At 36.8% G+C, this 17,905-nt stretch overlaps 1 protein-coding gene across 5 annotated transcripts in view; it reads left to right on the top strand.

Annotated features, from left to right (window-relative positions):
• The first annotated feature begins 4,520 nt into the window (after window positions 1-4,520).
• Window positions 4,521-17,905, top strand: part of gabra6b (gamma-aminobutyric acid type A receptor subunit alpha6b) — a 70,274-nt gene continuing 56,889 nt past the window's right edge. For 3 of the 5 annotated variants that reach the window (XM_039775631.1, XM_039775629.1, XM_039775630.1), the window contains exons 1-7: window positions 4,521-4,840; window positions 4,953-5,071; window positions 6,560-6,627; window positions 7,390-7,610; window positions 8,091-8,173; window positions 8,269-8,412; window positions 13,879-14,031. In XM_039775631.1, coding sequence (XP_039631565.1) covers window positions 4,806-4,840; window positions 4,953-5,071; window positions 6,560-6,627; window positions 7,390-7,610; window positions 8,091-8,173; window positions 8,269-8,412; window positions 13,879-14,031 — 823 coding nt within the window. In that variant the 5' untranslated portion in view covers window positions 4,521-4,805. The remainder of the gene's footprint in view (window positions 4,841-4,952; window positions 5,072-6,559; window positions 6,628-7,389; window positions 7,611-8,090; window positions 8,174-8,268; window positions 8,413-13,878; window positions 14,032-17,905) is intronic. The other 2 variants (XM_039775633.1, XM_039775632.1) reach the window with 1 other exon arrangement.

Genomic DNA, 17,905 nt, shown 5'->3' with positions numbered 1-17,905 from the left:
TGTAATCTGTATCCACTTCAGCTGTTTGTGATATATTGCTCAGCGTTACAAAGGAGCTCCCTAAGACAACTTTGTATGCATTCAATGCAACTCAGAATGGAAACAACATAGAAGCATCTACTGTAATTCAATTTTTCAACTTTTCTTAATATGTATATCAAAAATGACATAGAATAAAAAAACTGATACAGTATGCAATTTTAATATGATAAATATGTAAGAGTATTTTCCTTGAAACAATATGATGGTTGTAGTCTCTGTCAAGTCATAGATATTTGTCATCTATTGCAACTGGAACAACTGGAACAACTGTGAGGTGACATTGATTTAAACTAGAAGTCTGAGTCTCAGTTCCTTATGTTCTCATACAAATCACAGGGTGTTTAAGCCTGTCCTAAAGCACACTGGGAACTGAGGCCTTCACCGCAACAATGTGGCAAATGCTGCTATACTCTCCTGGGTGACTTTGGTTGTAAGCAAGCCACCCACATTACTGTAGTAAATTTTTAAAAATGAGTCATAACATTTCCTCACCATGATCTACTCAGTATATACCTAATCCTAACCAATATTGTCCTCCAAGGACTAAGAAATGGCTCTGTTTGAAAGGGTTATTTCTTATGGGTTCCCCCATTTGGAGTGGTTGTTTGCATAGGCACCTCCATTTTGTGATGAGCGCAGTTTTGTGTGGTTGCTATAATGCTGTGTGGTTACTAGGCATGTGATCAAGGCAATGCGACCCGTGATGTTATGGGAGCCATAATGTATAAACTGACCATTTATAAAGAACAAGTGTATGAACATTGAGACCACGTAAGAAAAGACTTTCTTCAAGGGTTGTACTCAAGTACTCAAGCAGCATAAAAAATAAATCAAAAAAACTTTTTAAGAAAACAATTTTGTTTCTGTTTTCTTTGACTTACAATTCAGGTAAGCAATTTGGTTTTGTTTAAAGGGTGTAACAAATCCCTAATTAACAGAAGGTGGGAAACATTTTGATATTCTTCACCTCACATTTGTACTTTTCTGGATGAAGAACAATAATAACGCCTCCAATCTGCGTTCAACTCCACTCTGTCTGGTCTGTAAGATATTTAAGCCTCCAAGAATTATACATTGGAATCAGTAGTTACCAGTGTGTGCAGGGAAACGCTAGTGTTCAGTGGAAATACTTTTTCTTATTTTTTTTCAACCCTTTGTGTTATCAACAATAAATTAGGTTTTCTCACTTGAGGTACCAACTCTTATAGATACACTGTATATATAGTATACATAATATATATATATGGTGGATTCAGCAATGTGTTCAGACCCCTTCACACTCTGTACACTTTATTGTGTTGTAGGTTTAATTTTAATTTGAAACTTTTCCATTTTTGCTTATTGATCTGCACTCAATAAACTCTAACTGCAAAGTGAAAACATATTTTCACATAGGTTTGCATATTTATTAAAAATAAGATACTGAAATCTCTCATTCATATAAGTAATAAGACCCTTAATAGAGTACTTTGTAGAAGCCACTTTGGCAGCAATTAATGCTTGGAGTCTTCTTGGTAAGTATCTAAAAGCTTGACACACCTGGATTTGGGTAGTTTATCCCATTCTCTCTGGCAGATCCTCTTAGGTTATGTTAGATTGGATGAGAAGTGACTGTAAACTGTCATCTTCAGGTCTATCCACAGATGCTCTATGGAGTTTAAGTCTGAGCTTTAGCTGGGCCACTCAAGAACAGTTATAGACTTGTCCGGAAGCCACCCCTAGCATTGTCTTAGCTGTATGCTTCAGGTCTTGTCATGCCAAAAGGAGAACCATTGCCTAAGTCTATGGCTGTGTGCATGTTGGAGCAGGTTATCTCCAAGGACATCTCTGTATTTGGCTCCATTTATCCATCCCTCAGTTGTTGACCAGTCTCCCTGTTCCTGATGCTGAGAAGCAACTAAATCACATGATGCTGCCACTACCATGCTTCATCATAAAAATGGTATTAGGCAGGTGACATAGTGCTTGGAGTTCTTTCTAAGCCTTTTAGTCCAACATAAATACCAGTTTGATGGAGTGCTGCTAAGATGGTCATCCTTCCCCTTCTCAGGTACTCCCATCTCAGCAGAGGACTTTGGAAGGTCTATTAGAGTAATCACTGGGCTCTTAGTCATCTTCCTGATCAAGGCCCTTCTTGCCCAGTAACTCAGTTCGACCAGATGGCCAACTCTAAGAAGAGTGCTGGTGGTTCCAAATATCTTCTATTTCATAATTATTACTGTGCTCCTAGAAAAACAGAAAGCTTTAGAAATGGTTTTATAACCTTACCTAATGCATCACTACAGTTCTATCTCAGTGGTCTACAGATGGCTTAGTTTTTGTCCTAACATGCAATGTGGATTGGGAGACCTTAAATAGACAGGTGTGTTTCGTTGTAAATGATGTCCAGTAAGGTCAGTTTGCCAAGGTGGACGCCAGTCAGGTTCTAGACACAAAGATAATTAAAGCACACAGGATGCATCTGACCACAATTTGGCCTGTCACAGCAAAGGGTCTAAATACTTACATAATTGAGAGATTTCAGTTTTTGATTTTTAATAAATGTACAGACTTTTCTGTAGTACTAGGGTGTTGTACCATGTTAGTCATTATGAATGTAGTGACAAGTCAAGTAAAATGACACCTTTTATTGGCTAACTAAAAAAGATTACAATATGCAAGCTTTCGAGGCAACTCAGGCCCCTTCTTCAGGTGATGTTTTCACTTCATTATTATGGGTTATTGAGTGAAGATTGGTGGGCAAAAATTGAAAGTTTATCCATCCACTTTTATAAAAGGATAAGTGTCTATGATTGCTATGTTTCTGTCATTTCAAAAGATGGAGCAGCATAAACATTTTTAATAATAAAATGCATTTCATTTGTTAATCCAACAGATGGTGCGTCACCAACATTAACAATTTTTATGAATCCCATACCAAATGGCATACCAAATGGTGCAATGCAATTGTAAGGTTGAGGTCTATGTTGATTACTTAGTTTTCAACTCATCTTAGACTTGTATCATAGCTAGTTAAAAACTAAATCCACAACAAACAAAGTGTATAGAACATGAAGGGCTCTGAATACTTTCTGAATCCCACGTAAAAATGAAGGTGCCAGAGTGGATCCTCAGAACTATACCATAGGGGAACAAGTTTTGGTTCCCAAAAGACACACCCACATGAATTTTCCAGAAACTATTTATTTATATTTTTTATATCAACAGCCCCCATAAAGTGAAGATCCATGAATAGATGGTAACAAATTTGTGAACTGACAAATGATTTTGAAAGGGCTCTTCCTACATGCATTTTTTAATTTTTTAATGTCCTGCTGCCTACTATATATTAAGATTTTATTTTTGTTGTTTTTTATTTTTCAAAATATATATTAGGATGTTTTTCAGTGCACAAACATCCAACGTTCCAGAATGAAATGATACCTGGTCAATCAATAGCTCTATGACGAACCACACAACCCATTAAAGAACCGGATAGTGACATTAAAGAACCATTATTTTTAAGAGTGTATATATGAGTGTATACTTCTTACAGTCTATTACATGTTTTTCTGTTGGTGCTGTGCAACTTTTTTTTATTATAACCATATTGTTGTAGTAAATAGTGTTTAGTAGCTGAGCTTTAAGTAAAATCATGCTTTATAAAAATTCAAAACAATAAAATAAAAATATTAGCTAAATAATGTACAATATAATAAATGTAAATGTTCACACTGCGCAATTGTATTTGTTTACCAAGTACAGCAAAATAAGTACATGAGTATTCCAAGGCCAATCTCTACTTCCAAGTTCTTTTATTGAAAGGCTCCAAATGAATTTTAAAGAAAAGGCTTTTTCCTATCCCTAATAATTGTTGCATGTGTCACCACATGCACTCATCTGTACAATTTAAAGCCATTACTCTCTATTCTTCTCACTTTGTATATGTTCTGAGTGTTTGTTTATTTTCAGCCACTCTGTCCTGCGGCTGTAGCTCACATAGAGCATGCCTATGATGTCACAAACTACTCAGTACAAAAGAATTAGTATATAAAACATGTAGCCAATAGGTTTAAAGCTTTCAGTAAATTTTCTAATATTCCATCTGCATTTCAAAAAGAACTAAGTGCTGTACCTATTGAAGAAACCTGGACAAGGTAAACCTGATCATTCTGACTAACAGCTCAACCAGCCTACCAAGAGTGGATGTCCTTTATGGCTGTATTATCTTGAACAATATTAATGATGTCCTTTAAAAAGAAAAGTCTGTTTCCTTTGCAACTTCAAACCACTAAGCATTTCATCTAGTAATGAACCTGAAAAAAAAAAAAGAAAGTTATTTGTTGCCTGATGGAAGCAGTAGTCGTTTATTGTGATGGGTTGTCCTGCCCTGTGTGGGTGGCCCTCTCCGCTGTTGGCCATTATCAAGCGGCGCTTTTTGCCCCCAAGGACACATGTGCGCTCTCCCTCTCTCTTTCTCTCTCTCTCTGTCACTCACTCACTCATTCTGTGTACTGTACCACTAGCAGTAGTTTAGCTTTTCCAAATCTCCTGACTGGTTCCGGCTAATTCCCTGCCAAAACTATCAGTGGATTTCTTGCTTTTAATCTCCCATAATGCCTTATTCGATTATTGTCAAAGCTCCCTGTCCCGCTCCTCGCTAGCTTTTGCTCTCGAGTCAGAGCAAGCAGGCGGCTCAGTGCTAAAACACCGGACCAATACGCGATGGGACGCGCCGAGTGGTGCGGCTGAGTCTGCCGGACTTGGGTGGCTCCTCCAAGGACATGGGGCGGCTTCTCCTTTGCATGCACCTGCTCAGGTAAGTAGGTACAGGTCTGTTCTTCTAAGCCTGTCCGTACGCCAACTGTTTGCAAGACGCTGAACTTACTTTTTTTTTTTCTTCTCTCTTTTAACTGCTTTTCTGTAACCAGCATGAGCTGCGTCGTTGGGAATCAGCTCGGAGAAGTAAGGATCTATTCAGAAAATATCACCCAGATATTAGACCGTCTGCTGGACGGATACGACAACCGACTGAGGCCAGGCTTTGGAGGTAACAGTGCTAGGACCGGAGCAACAGAGGGCGGAGAACTTTGTTCTTTCGTCTGAACCTTAAAAATAGCACTTGCTTATATTAAAGAGCTGATCAGATTAGAGGGTTGTCCTCAAGAAAGTGAGTTTAAGAGAGATGAGATACCCAGTGCTGAGCGGACACCACGTTGCTGCAGTTCGATTGCTCTTTACTTTACAAACAGCAGACAGTCAGTCGTCAACTTAAATGAATATTATTAGTTTGTAAAACTACTACAAGAAAAAAAATGTATTGCTTACCTACAGTTAGCAATTTATAACAAACAAAACACTAATCAAGAAATTCATTTTTTTAAAAATATAAATCTAACGGTATTTTTTAGATTACACTTTATTTTGTTTATTCCTTATTGTAATTTTTGTTTAAAATAGTTGATATATAAAAAATAGAAATATGCCATTTATAAATTTGAAACAGAAAAATGGAAGCCACTTCACGCTGAAGTAATTAATTTTAATAACACTCCTGACATTTTTTGATGATGCCTGTCCTCTCTGATTCTGTAAAATTAACGATTATTTGGGTGCCTGCTCAGTAAATGTGAACTGAGTAAAACACACCATTTCTCTCATTGGAAATTCTGTCCTACAGACACACCATGTGCATCCTGTGTTTTTATGATTTTGATTTCCATTGTAATTTTGAAAGTGATCTTTCATGTATATGTTCAAAGTTATCATTTTGTTGTATATGTTTTTTTAACATTGAATGGAATAACTGTAGGCAACATTAAAAGGTTTTTGATCAGTAAAATGTTATTCAAAGTACAGTATAAAATTGTTGTGGAAAAGCATTTATAAAGTTCAGGTAGTGCTACATTTGACAGCAACCACTACAAACATTGTCTATGGTTCTGCTTTTATGTAAAACATAAATGCACTATTTCTTACATAACATTTAGAAAGGCAACGTGAACAGACCAAAGCCTTGGTAGGTTACAATATATGTGAATGTATGAATGTGCTGCGGACAGCATGGCTGTTAACACTGCCTCTTCATACCAGCAGGGCCAGGGTTTAAATTCCAATATTGTAACATTATCCCAATCTTTGCATTCTATTACTTTAAATCTGCTGGTTTTCTTCCCACATCTCAGAGATGAGCAGGAGAGGGTGATTGATTCCTCTAAATTGACTCAGTACACATGAGTATATGTCAGTATACAGGCTTGTTTGCTCCCTTGCAACTGATGCTGCTGAGATAGGCTCCAGATTGTTTTTTTTTCTTGTAATGGAATAAATTACTTTTGAATATAAATATACTGTTTATGGCTATATACTGTAGAATAGAATGACTTGGTATATTGAGGGAGCCCTCAGAAGCAGGCTATAGACTTTTCTCAAATTCTCATTTACTTAAAACTAATAGACTCCTCTGCCTGCTTGAAATATTTCTTTACCAGTGTACAATGTTGCTTGCTCTTTATTAACATTTTCAACACTCTTTCAGGGCCTGTGACAGAAGTCAAAACTGATATCTATGTTACCAGCTTTGGTCCAGTTTCAGATGTTGAAATGGTATGTGGTACTTAATAAATTTAGAGTCTAGGAAATTCATTTGTGTGAAAAAGAATTGTTCATCAGTGTTAATAATATTGTTGTGTTGTAGTCTTCCAGTTTCTGGAGACAAGCCATTAGAATTGCCTAGCCCCGTGAGCTTTAACATGTCTGTGGCCTCAAGTCATGTTCATCCTGCCTTCATTTTTTTGACATTTGGGCACAATGTCATTAAAGCAGATTAGGAACTTTAAGCTGCTTGACAATCTCTGTCAGCGAGGTTCTTTGTTGAGCACTTTACTTGCGTTCTGTGCTGCAGTGAGCTGTCTGTCTGCACAGTTTATGTGGGCTTCCATGTCCAAATCCATAGGGCCTCTTAGATATGACAAACAATAGGTAAGCCTGGATATAGTCAACTTGCATTTTTAATCTAGCAATACATTTAGAAAAGAATGGAGGATGACTATTCATATTAACCAAATACACATCCGATTTCCACTTCATGCAATTCCTTGTCATGTTATTGCTTTAAGCCAGTCTTAACAATGTAATCCATCGTCTAAATAGTCCAGTGTTAATACTTTTATTCAATAGATGTTGTTTTCCAAGTAATAAAAAGGTTTATATGTGGATATCCAGTATGACAAGGATATGAACAACGTTAAAGTAAGCATGAATAATTTATTTGCAGTCCAAACCTGTTTCATCCACATAACACATTACATAACTAACAGTATGACCAGTGTGGCATTATTAAAAATTGTATTCTTCTACTTTTGGCAGGAATACACTATGGATGTTTTCTTTCGTCAGACCTGGATTGATGACAGGCTGAAGTTTGATGGGCCATTTGATATCCTCAGACTCAACAATCTCATGGTTAGCAAGATCTGGACTCCAGATACGTTTTTTAGAAATGGCAAGAAGTCCATCTCTCATAACATGACTACACCCAACAAGCTCTTTCGAATTATGCAGAATGGTACAATACTTTACACAATGAGGTATTTACTGATGGGTTTTTTATTCTTTGTAAATACTTTGTATGTCTCAGTGAGCTAAAATTTATGGTGAGGAACGTAATTATGTAAGATGATTATTTTGCTTCTCCCAGATGGTTTAAAAAGTTTCAATGTTTTGATCCTGCATGTTGGCATATAATTTTAAAAGCTAGACAAATTGTCCCACCATTGGTGTTCTAAGTGTTAATACTTGTTGTGTAACAAGAAGGGAACGTTTGAGGTACATTTAAATAATTTGTTCTTGCACGTTAGCATAAAAAAAACTTAACAAATCAGGCCCAATACTGGTGGTATTAATGCTTATTTTACAACAATTAGGCAAGTTTTGATGTTCAGTATGTCTATGCACTTTTACTTTATGAGGATAGAATTACATGAAACATTTAGATATAATCTGCAATGTGATGTTGCTTCTGCTGCACACTTTTTAAATAATAATTTAGTTCATTTTACCTGTTGTAGGCTAACGATTAATGCGGCATGTCCTATGAGACTGATGAACTTCCCAATGGATGGTCATGCCTGCCCTCTGAAATTCGGTAGCTGTAAGTCATCTTGCAAAATGTTTTATATTCCGTTTTAACAACACAACAGTCTCAAATGTGTTTACTAAAAGCGCAATATTTTTTTCAACATATAGATGCTTATCCCAAAAGTGAAATTATTTACACATGGAAGAAAGGTCCTCTGCACTCTGTGGAGATACCCCAGGAATCATCAAGTCTTCTCCAATACGATCTCATTGGCCAGACAGTGTCAAGTGAGATCTTAAAATCGAACACAGGTAAGAGGACTGAATGTGACAAGTTAACATTATATTAAAAAGCCTGTTTTTTTTATCTACAAAAGAATAGACAAATCTATTAAAGGATAATGCATAACAGCACATTTGTCTTCTGTAAAGTGTCACTTATTTATCTTATTGACTACATTTCCTTTAGATGGGAACTTCTGGGTTCCAATAGCAATGCTAGTTTATGTTCGCTAATAAATGTTAATGTGGCCTGCTGGCTAAGGCATTGGTCTTTAAATCTCAAGGTTCCCAGTTTAATCCCAGTTAGTGAGACCTGAGAAATTCACTTACCATGCCTGCATTTCAACACAAATTAAATTTGCATAATTGTAATGTATCCTCATCTTGTAAGTTGCCTTGGATAAAGGTGTCTGTCAAATATAATACTGATGATAATACTGTACTCACATGAACAAAACACTTAATTAGCCTCATCCTTCCAAAACAGAGTGAGACTTAAACGAAAGTTAAAGTTAACTTGTATGAGGGTAGTAAGGAGGAATGTAATATAAGAAGTTATGCTTTTTGAGAGCTCAGCCTTGCACAATGTAGTTCTGCTTTCCTGGCCCCATCAAACTATGAATATCATACAGTACATGCTAGGCTGATGTGTTGGACATCCTTCCTGAGGCTACTGTGTCTTCTCATATCTATGGAGAATGAACATTATCTTTATCTTGGCTTAGCTTATCAGTCTGAGCCTTCTAGTTTAATTTTGGCTTGATTCTTCTCAACAGCTTCATATGAGCACTACTAGTAAGTGGTCAGTATTTTAAGCCCACAGCACATGTGTAACTGAAAACTGATACTACTGCACTATCAAATAAAGACCTACTCTCCATCTTCATACAATGCAGTGAGTGTGAAGTCTGTTAAGCTATAGTGTGAAGTCTCACAATTTATAAGGCTTGTTTGATCTTATCCAAAACGTAGGTGATGTCAGCTTTGTAACAGTTCTGAGACAAGTCTGTGTCTGTGCCTGTTACGGAAGATAACCAGTTCTGAATCTGGGAATAAATAATGCATGTAAGATATTGTATGATATTGCAAATGGAAACAATACAAACATTTTTTCATCATAACACAGAAATTTAAGGCGCACATTATTATTTTTTTTAAACATTTAAAAAGACACAAGAACATGAATGTTGGAATTAATCAGATAGAAGTACAACACACCCTTTCTTCAACTCTCACCCCAAATCCCATTAGGCCTCAAGCTGCCTTAGACAAGATCAAACAATTCTCATTCGTGTCTGTGCAAGGGCAGGAAATGATAATCACTGGAGATGGAAAGATTAATTCTGTCTTTTTGGCAGAGTTATCAGTGCCAAAGTGGCATGGCATAAGCTCTAACAGTAGGAACCTGCGTTCTATAACTGTGCAAAGACACCTATGAGGAGGCTTGACCATTTTCCGCTCTGAGTCACCACTGAACATATCATTGCCAGTTCTAAAAGCAGCACTGCATCCTAATTTTCAAAGATAAAAGACTGATTGTTTTTAACTGTTTTTAATTTGTTAGCTCATTTCTGCTGTATTTTTATGTTTATACTGCAGTATACTGTATATGTTTGTATTGTATTAAATTTGCCTCTTGCTGATCTTAATTTAGTTTGTTAATAATCTTGATTTAAATCTAAGAAAGGTATTTTGGTGAAGACATATTCAAAAATATGAACAGTTTTCCTGCGTTCTTCCTTAGAGCAACATACCGTATGTAATGCTTTAAACATAAAAATGCTGTAAGTACGGTTCATGAGAGTTTAACTTCAGTTGATTTTTTGCTTTTATAGTATTATTCAAGTAAACTTTTCCTGGTTTCATTTTGGTGGTTTCTGTGCACAGTCACTCATTTGTTCACCGTAGGCTAAATGTTATGCAGTAATTCAGTGTAGGGCAGTTGGAGGAACACAGTGAACATGTCAACATTAAATCTACTACATTTTTTATATTTAGTCTTACACTCATTCCAATGACCTTACACCTTCCTTATTAATCTCACCCATAACGCAGCAATGTGACACGTATCTTTTGCGATATTTACATTAAGTGTCCACTTTATTCAGAATGCTTGTGTAAATGCAAGTTCTTTTCTTATTTCCTCTTCAGCAACTTGAATACATCAGGATTATTTCTTAATTTTTTTAAAAATTAGAATTGATATATATTGTTAATCTCTGATGGGAATAGTCTTTTTGTATGACCTTTGAGTGTTAGAGCACAGAGTTAGCCGTTGTACATTTGGAAGTGCACCACAGGAGGAATGTCGCCTGTCTAATCCAGTGTGTCCTATACTTGTTACACATTAGCGGCTGGTTAATAGCTCTTTCATATCCAAAGGAGGTGCTCATTTTGACCAACATGGGATAACTGTTCAGGAAATTGCATTAGGAATGCAATTAGTGGGATGTTCCTCGAACAATACCTGAATTACAGATCTTTGTGTGCTGAGTGTTATGATTTGGTATTTTAGTAGATTTTTAGTGCCATTTTGTGATCCCTTTTTCCAAATATATGCAACTGTATTTAGTGATTTTGAAAACTGAGGAATCCAAAAATAACATGTTTTTAAAGTAATGGCAATTTGAAAAAGTAGAAAATATTCATCATTTTGTTTTTATGCTATTTTGTTTGACCTTGCTTACCTCCATTTTGTGCTTTTTAGTTGTACTGTAGCAGTTGTTATGATATTGCTATTGGTGACATCCAGCATCACACTGCATGTGTCATTAGGAGTCAAGGGTATGATAGTCAGTTCCATACACTTCCTGGTACCCAAGGTTGGATACAAATGGTGTTGATGTGTGATTCTTGCAATCAAACTTTTTGCCAATAAATGAAATTGATTATGGCATTTATATCTTTGATTTTTGCTTTTGGTGTTTTTCAAACATTAATTTACTTGTCTAAAAGAAACACAAGAACGAGACATGGACAGATAAAGAGTTGGGGCACTACGGAAGAGAAGGCAAGGAGAAAAGAGTCCAGAACTGCCTAGCGCGTACTTTTGTGGAGGGCCATCCACTGTAGGGTGCATGGTCCGTGACAAGCTTGAACAGTTTCCGCTCAGGAACATTTTGTGTCCGCGTCCGCCTGGAGGATGAAAGGCAAAGAAAAGTTAGGTGCCATCAAAACAGGTGTGGGCGTAAGGGCCTGCTTTAAGTCACCAAATGCAGCGCCTGTTTTTCAGTCCATACCACAATGTTCGGGCCCCTTCTTTGTTAAATCAGTCAAGGGCGCTCTCTCCAAAACCGGGTACAAACCGGCGGTAGTACCCGCTAACCGAAAGGCTTGGACCTGCCGCTTGGTTCATGGACGGGCCATTTCAGAATGGCATCAATTTTGGAGCACTGTGGCCTTACGGTACCCGACCCACCAGGTAGCCTAAATATTTGGCCTCGCTTAATCCAAGAAGCATTTCTGGGATTAATCCGAGCCCGCCTCACCAAGTGTCCGTAATACCGCTTGGACATGCTACTACAGTTTATCTCTTGATCCTTTTAAGTAAAAATTCCCACTGTTTTATTCTGCGCTGGTGCAATGAGCTGTGTTCTGCTGCAAGGGCTCATTCATTGATGTGTTTAGCTACTGTGAGAATTTCAAACATTAATTTACTTGTCTAAAAGAAACCCTTTAGTGTTGTGAAAAAGACATATCCTGCTCTATTATTTGGTAGGGCGTGTTTTCAAATGGCCGTAGCCAATGCCCTACCATTGCCCATAAGGACCAGGCTTGTTTGTTGGTCGGCCGCTCAGGGTCCAACCTCCATTTTTTTTATTTTATTCACCTGCCAGTCTGGGGCACCCCTAGGTGGTAAATGGGGCTTTGGTTTCGCAGGGAGGCAGGCACTCTCCCCCAGGAGAGCATACTGAGTCCCTTTTGCCTCCCCTCAGGGCAGCCCAATTCTGTGAGCCCCACCCGCACACTCCCTGGCCTCTCAGATGGCCTAGTTATGAGTGCTGGGAGCTGAGCCCTGACGGGTCACGCCGGACCGCGGGGCACCCTCCCCGCCTGAAGACTCGGCCCCGGTACGCTCCCACCTGGGTATATTGCAGGTCCTGTCCCCTTCTCTTCTGGGACTTCTCCATCCTGCCGACTGCGCCACTGTCACAAGAGCAGAGACATGGACAGATAAAGAGTTGGGGCAGCCATATATATCCTGGCTGCAAAAGTATATATATATATATATATATATATATATATATATATATATATATATATATATATATATATATATATATATATATTATTATTGGAGTATTTGGGAGTGGAGGGTGCTTTGTCCAATACAACAGCTTCCATTATTGACATCTGGAAAAATGGAGACAGAAAGTAAGATGTAGTATCTCTTATCTCGTAGTATTAAGCAGGATTAATTAGATCAGACAACACTCATCCAGTGTCCCATTGTCTATGTTGTTTGGTCCACTGCAAGCACAACTTATTTTTTATTGCATTTGGTCAGTGACAGGCTTGAACTTAAATGGGTCATTAGCTGTCAAACTCAGAAGGTAATAAGGTACAAGAAGTGACTCTTTTGACACCATAGCTTATAAATCCGTCCCCATCAACCCCTATTATTAACCACTACATGACCAGCATTGGCCATTCTACATACACCTGGGGCAATGTACATACCCACTGCCACAGGAATTTCAAGGCCACTGACATCTTCAGTTCTGCCTGATCTTTGACATATTTTGCACGCAAATACACGCACAACATTGATTTCTACTGTCCTTCCTTAAATTGCATTGCCAGTTGTTTTTGAAGGGCAGATGTTATTGAAATACTGGACATTTATTATATGGTTAAGGATATAATCAGTGTTCAAAATAAAGTTTTATATAAATAGTAAATATTAAATTATAAGGAAAACCTTATAGGTGTTATTATGGTTTGTCTATATACTTGGGGTCATATTTTTGCCAATAGTATATTACAATACGTAGAAATCTTTTATCCGGAGCTGCTTACAAGATAAGTATTCAATTGTATACATACATATTTTTTTACAGTTTTTAAAATGACTTGCTTAGTATCCCACCGTGCTTGTGAACCAGCAACTTGTGATTTAAAGACCAGTGCCATGAACACTAAACAACAAAGTATGCATGAACCCCCAGCTAAGCAAAAATCAAAAGAACGTGTGTTGGGGATGATGTCCGAAGCACAGCACACTGTGGAATTGACATGCTTACTGTAGAGCACTGGCCTGTTCCTATGCTGCTTTTTGTTTAAGTAGGCAATTACTTTGTTTATTGTTAAAGGTGATTTAGCAAAAAGTAAAAGAAAAAGATCCCACATTTTTCTCTTTCAATTCTTTCTTTCAAATGTATTTTTTTCATGGTGCTTGGTAGGTTTAAATGAAACATTAATGTTTCTACAATTGTTCATTTTGTTTAACACTTTCATTTGAAGTGCCATTTGTGAAATTCATTTGTTTCCTCACAGGTGAATACATAGTTATGACAGTTTATTTCCACCTACAAAGGAAGATGGGCTACTTCTTGATTCAGGCTTATATTCCTTGTATAATGACAGTCATACTTTCTCAAGTGTCCTTCTGGATCAATAAGGAGTCAGTTCCTGCCAGAACGGTGTTTGGTAGGCAACGTGATATTCATTTTAAGGGCCACAACCAGCTACATATGCAGTGTTTACATGTAACAGCTTTCAAAAAAAAATTGGTATTTTTCCTTAAAGAGCTATAGGTGATCTGAACATTGAATACTTAGAAGTGTGCACAATTTTGCCCGACCAATACTTCAAGGCAGCTGTCTGAATTCACAGTCAGGCAGAGGTCATCAATATGCCTGTCCAGCTTTGTTAATCATTTTCTGTACTTTTCCCCACAACATAAAGCTTTAACGCGTGGCCCTTTAATAAGGTACTATGGCCGCTTTGTAGTGTATATTATTTAAATATTGTAAATGCCTCTTAGTTGTTTCTCATAACTTAGCCTTATGTGCTGTGATTAAATGTTGAATATTGATTTGATGGTGTACCTATAGTTACATGGCTTGTTGTTTCTTTCTTATATGGAATGGAGCACACAGTGACCAGTCTCCTCATGAATGTGTGGGTTATGCTTTGGAGATGTAACATTTGATTAATTACCTGCCTAGATTGAGCAGGCTGCTCTGGCTGGTTGAATAGCAGGAGTGAACTCAGGTTATCATAGTGTTCTTATGTTGGGTTTAATTGATTGTCGGACTAAAGAATAAATAATGAATAAATGCTGCCATCTGTATTTTATTATCAGCATGGGTAACTTAATATTCTGGACATGGAACCAGTAATTCATCAGTAATAAAATAATGTCTAATTATGAGATATATTTGTTTTACTAAACTTTACCTAATTTTATTGCTATTACAAATGCAAATAAAACATCAAACAAGAGCCATCACTATTCCCAATAGTCCACAAAACTATCATTAAAAAAAAAACACAGACACATTTATCAAATTATTGCAGATGACTCTTAAAGTCAATGCATTAAGTGCATGCGTCCTACAGCATGTCTATGATTACTGCCATGAAATGTGGTTGTCCTGGTCTTGATTGACCTCAACAGTAGACTAAGCAAAGTGTGGAGCTGTGGCAGTCAAAAAATATACAATCTTAAAAGATATAGAGGTCCTGCGGTGGGCCGGCGCCCTGCCGGGGGTTTGTTTTCTGCCTTGCGCCCTGTGTTTGCTGGGATTGGCTCCAACAGACCCCCGTGACCCTGTGTTAGGATGTAGCGGGTTGGATAATGGATGGAAGGATATAGAGGTCATTTAGACATGCCTTAATAGCTGTTAATGTGCTGACCCTGCTAAAAATGACTCACTATGAGAAAGAAAGTTGCTCAACTAATGTTTGCATGGATTGCTAGTAGCTTCATTGTGGAAGTTATGTTGTAACTCCCATGGCTTAAAGTTAATCATCACTGTTGGTGAGGATCTACAGTATAGAGCAAACTTGTGCATTGCCTAATGATTACACTAGATGATATGATCAAACTATTTTAGGACTTTGTATCTTGAGGTTTTGTAAATTGTAAAAATATTTGTAAAAGTAGATATTTATCAATATAGTAATGTAAATGTGTGGTAAATGTCGACATAGCTAACTGGTTGTCTATATTGCAGAGAACATATTGGACCAGCATTGACATGAATAACAGTCAGCTTTTAAAATATGTTGTGTATGATATTTGGCATACAGGAGCAAGAGACTGAGTCAACTTTAGTGTGTGGAGTAATATTACTCTACACAACGTAACGTAACATAACCTAACATAACATAACATAACATGATATGACATGACATTCTCATACCCGCTCAACCAATTCCTGGTTGTGAGACATTCCAGTTATATTGGGTATAATGAAGGAACATATCCTGGAAGGGATGCCAGTCTATCGTAAAGTCTATAGTATGTATGAAGATTAAGCAATTGAATACACCAACACATAAGACTAATTATCAAGGAGGAATCCAAGTTGCAAACCACAAATTTATAAAGATTTGGTTATTTGCCTCATGTTGCACCACTCTGGCCAATGTTGGTTAATCATGTAGATTAAATACCAAGGAATAATGTAGTGAGCACATATGTGAATGCTAGGGACCACATGTTTGACAGCTTTGTCTGTAATGGGTAGTTACATAAATTGTTATCAATTTTGAGGCAAGTGAAAATGGTTTGTAAACAGCTGCTCCAAAATATGCAACACATTTTCTGAATCTTTACATATTTTGAATTTGATCTTCATGTGCATCCATCAAAATAAATAAATAAGAATAGATAAAGTCATCACGAGTTCAAGATATTTCCATTTTTTGTGAAGAATGCATTGCAGTATTGTGAAATGGTTAAATGTACTTAGTAAACTTAATCCAGTTAAAGACATCTAGGGCTAGCAGTTTGACTGCTTTAATAAACTATCACAGTTGATTACTGACAAGCTCTGTAGCATTTAAATCAAAAAAAAAAAAATCATCCCTCATTATTACAATGTAGTTCTTAAAAAACAGATTGTAATGATATGCTCTATCACAGTGAAAATATTTCCTAGGATTTATGAATTTGTATATGGGTATATTTTCCTAGGGAAAAGGAAAATTTGTACTTGTCATTATGAATATTTTTACCAAAACTGTGAAGTTTTTTCACCCAGTCGCAGCACTGAAATGAAATGAACTTGAGCAATAGTTACTCTTTCATAGAATAATATGAGGGGGAGTCAAGCAAAAGATAGAAAATGATATTTATTAGAAAATGGAATAATCCTTAACAAAACTGATAATGTCATTTCTCAATGAAGTCTCCACCTTTCTCAATGCACTTGCACCACCTGCCTGAAGTGTCTGAACTCCAGCAGAATAAAAGGTTTTGTCTAGTTCTCCCAAAATTACTCAACAGCAATAAGATAAATTATTGAGAAACTGGTAAAGAATGCCAGAATGACACAAACAAACCAGTAGGCCGCTATCTTCTTGAAAATGTATGGCTCAGCTATCTAAGACACTGAATAAAAAAGTGTGAATTGCAATGCAGAAATTATTTATTAAAGAAGAAAACATTGATGTCTTTCTCATCTCTTAAAGACGAGAACAGAAGAGTCAGAAATGCCTCCTTTTATGTTGCATGAGTCTTGTATGCCCAGTAAAAGTCAAACGTTGTAATCCACACTAAGCCCATCTTAACTAGTGTCAGTCAGCCTGGCCCTAGTCTTTGTTTTATCTTTTAAAATTTTTTTTTGCACTTTTTTTTATTGTAGCTGGTTATTTTTTTCTGTCATTTCTGTTTTTTGGTTCGTGTGTTTGGATTTCTTATTTTTCTATTATTTGCTCTATGTTCCTAGTCCTTTATACAGTATATTGAGCCCAAGAGGGTGAGACTTCCTGATGCTTAAGATGGCGTCCTTAACCTATTTAAGGTCCAAGATGCCCCCAACACCATTGCTAAGGCATTAACACTTTCTTGTGTTGCTCAGTTTTAAGTATTTTTTATATGATTTTGATTTTTAGTATTTTATTTGTACTCATTTTTTGCTTGTGGATTTTGGAGCTGAATTTGTCATTATTGAGTTGACTCTTTTTGAATTAACATTCAATATTATTTCATAAATAAACCTTACTATTTTTTGGTCTTTGTGCAACAGGTACTCTTTCCCTTTTTGAAGAACATAAGATCAGCCTCCTTTTTGAGAGTTTAGGATGCAAGCCTGAATCTGAGTTTTGAAGCCAGGCCTACTTTGTGTTTCTGTGCCTACAGAGCATTTATATTGCTCACTTATTGATACAGAAGATTCTTTTTTGGTTTTGTGAGACCCATCTTCAAAATACCATCAACGTGATGGGAGTAACCTCATGGATGTTAGGGATGCCTACTACATATTATAGACTACATAGCTAAAAATTATTAGAAGTCACGTGTATTTTGCTTTATATGAGATAATTCTAGAGGTGAGTTTTAGGAGGTCTA

The sequence above is a fragment of the Polypterus senegalus genome, chromosome 13, assembly GCF_016835505.1.
Source record: "Polypterus senegalus isolate Bchr_013 chromosome 13, ASM1683550v1, whole genome shotgun sequence".
Taxonomy (NCBI): domain Eukaryota; kingdom Metazoa; phylum Chordata; class Cladistia; order Polypteriformes; family Polypteridae; genus Polypterus; species Polypterus senegalus.
Note: the sequence above shows the minus strand (reverse complement) of the source record. Positions and strands in the feature narration are given on the sequence as shown.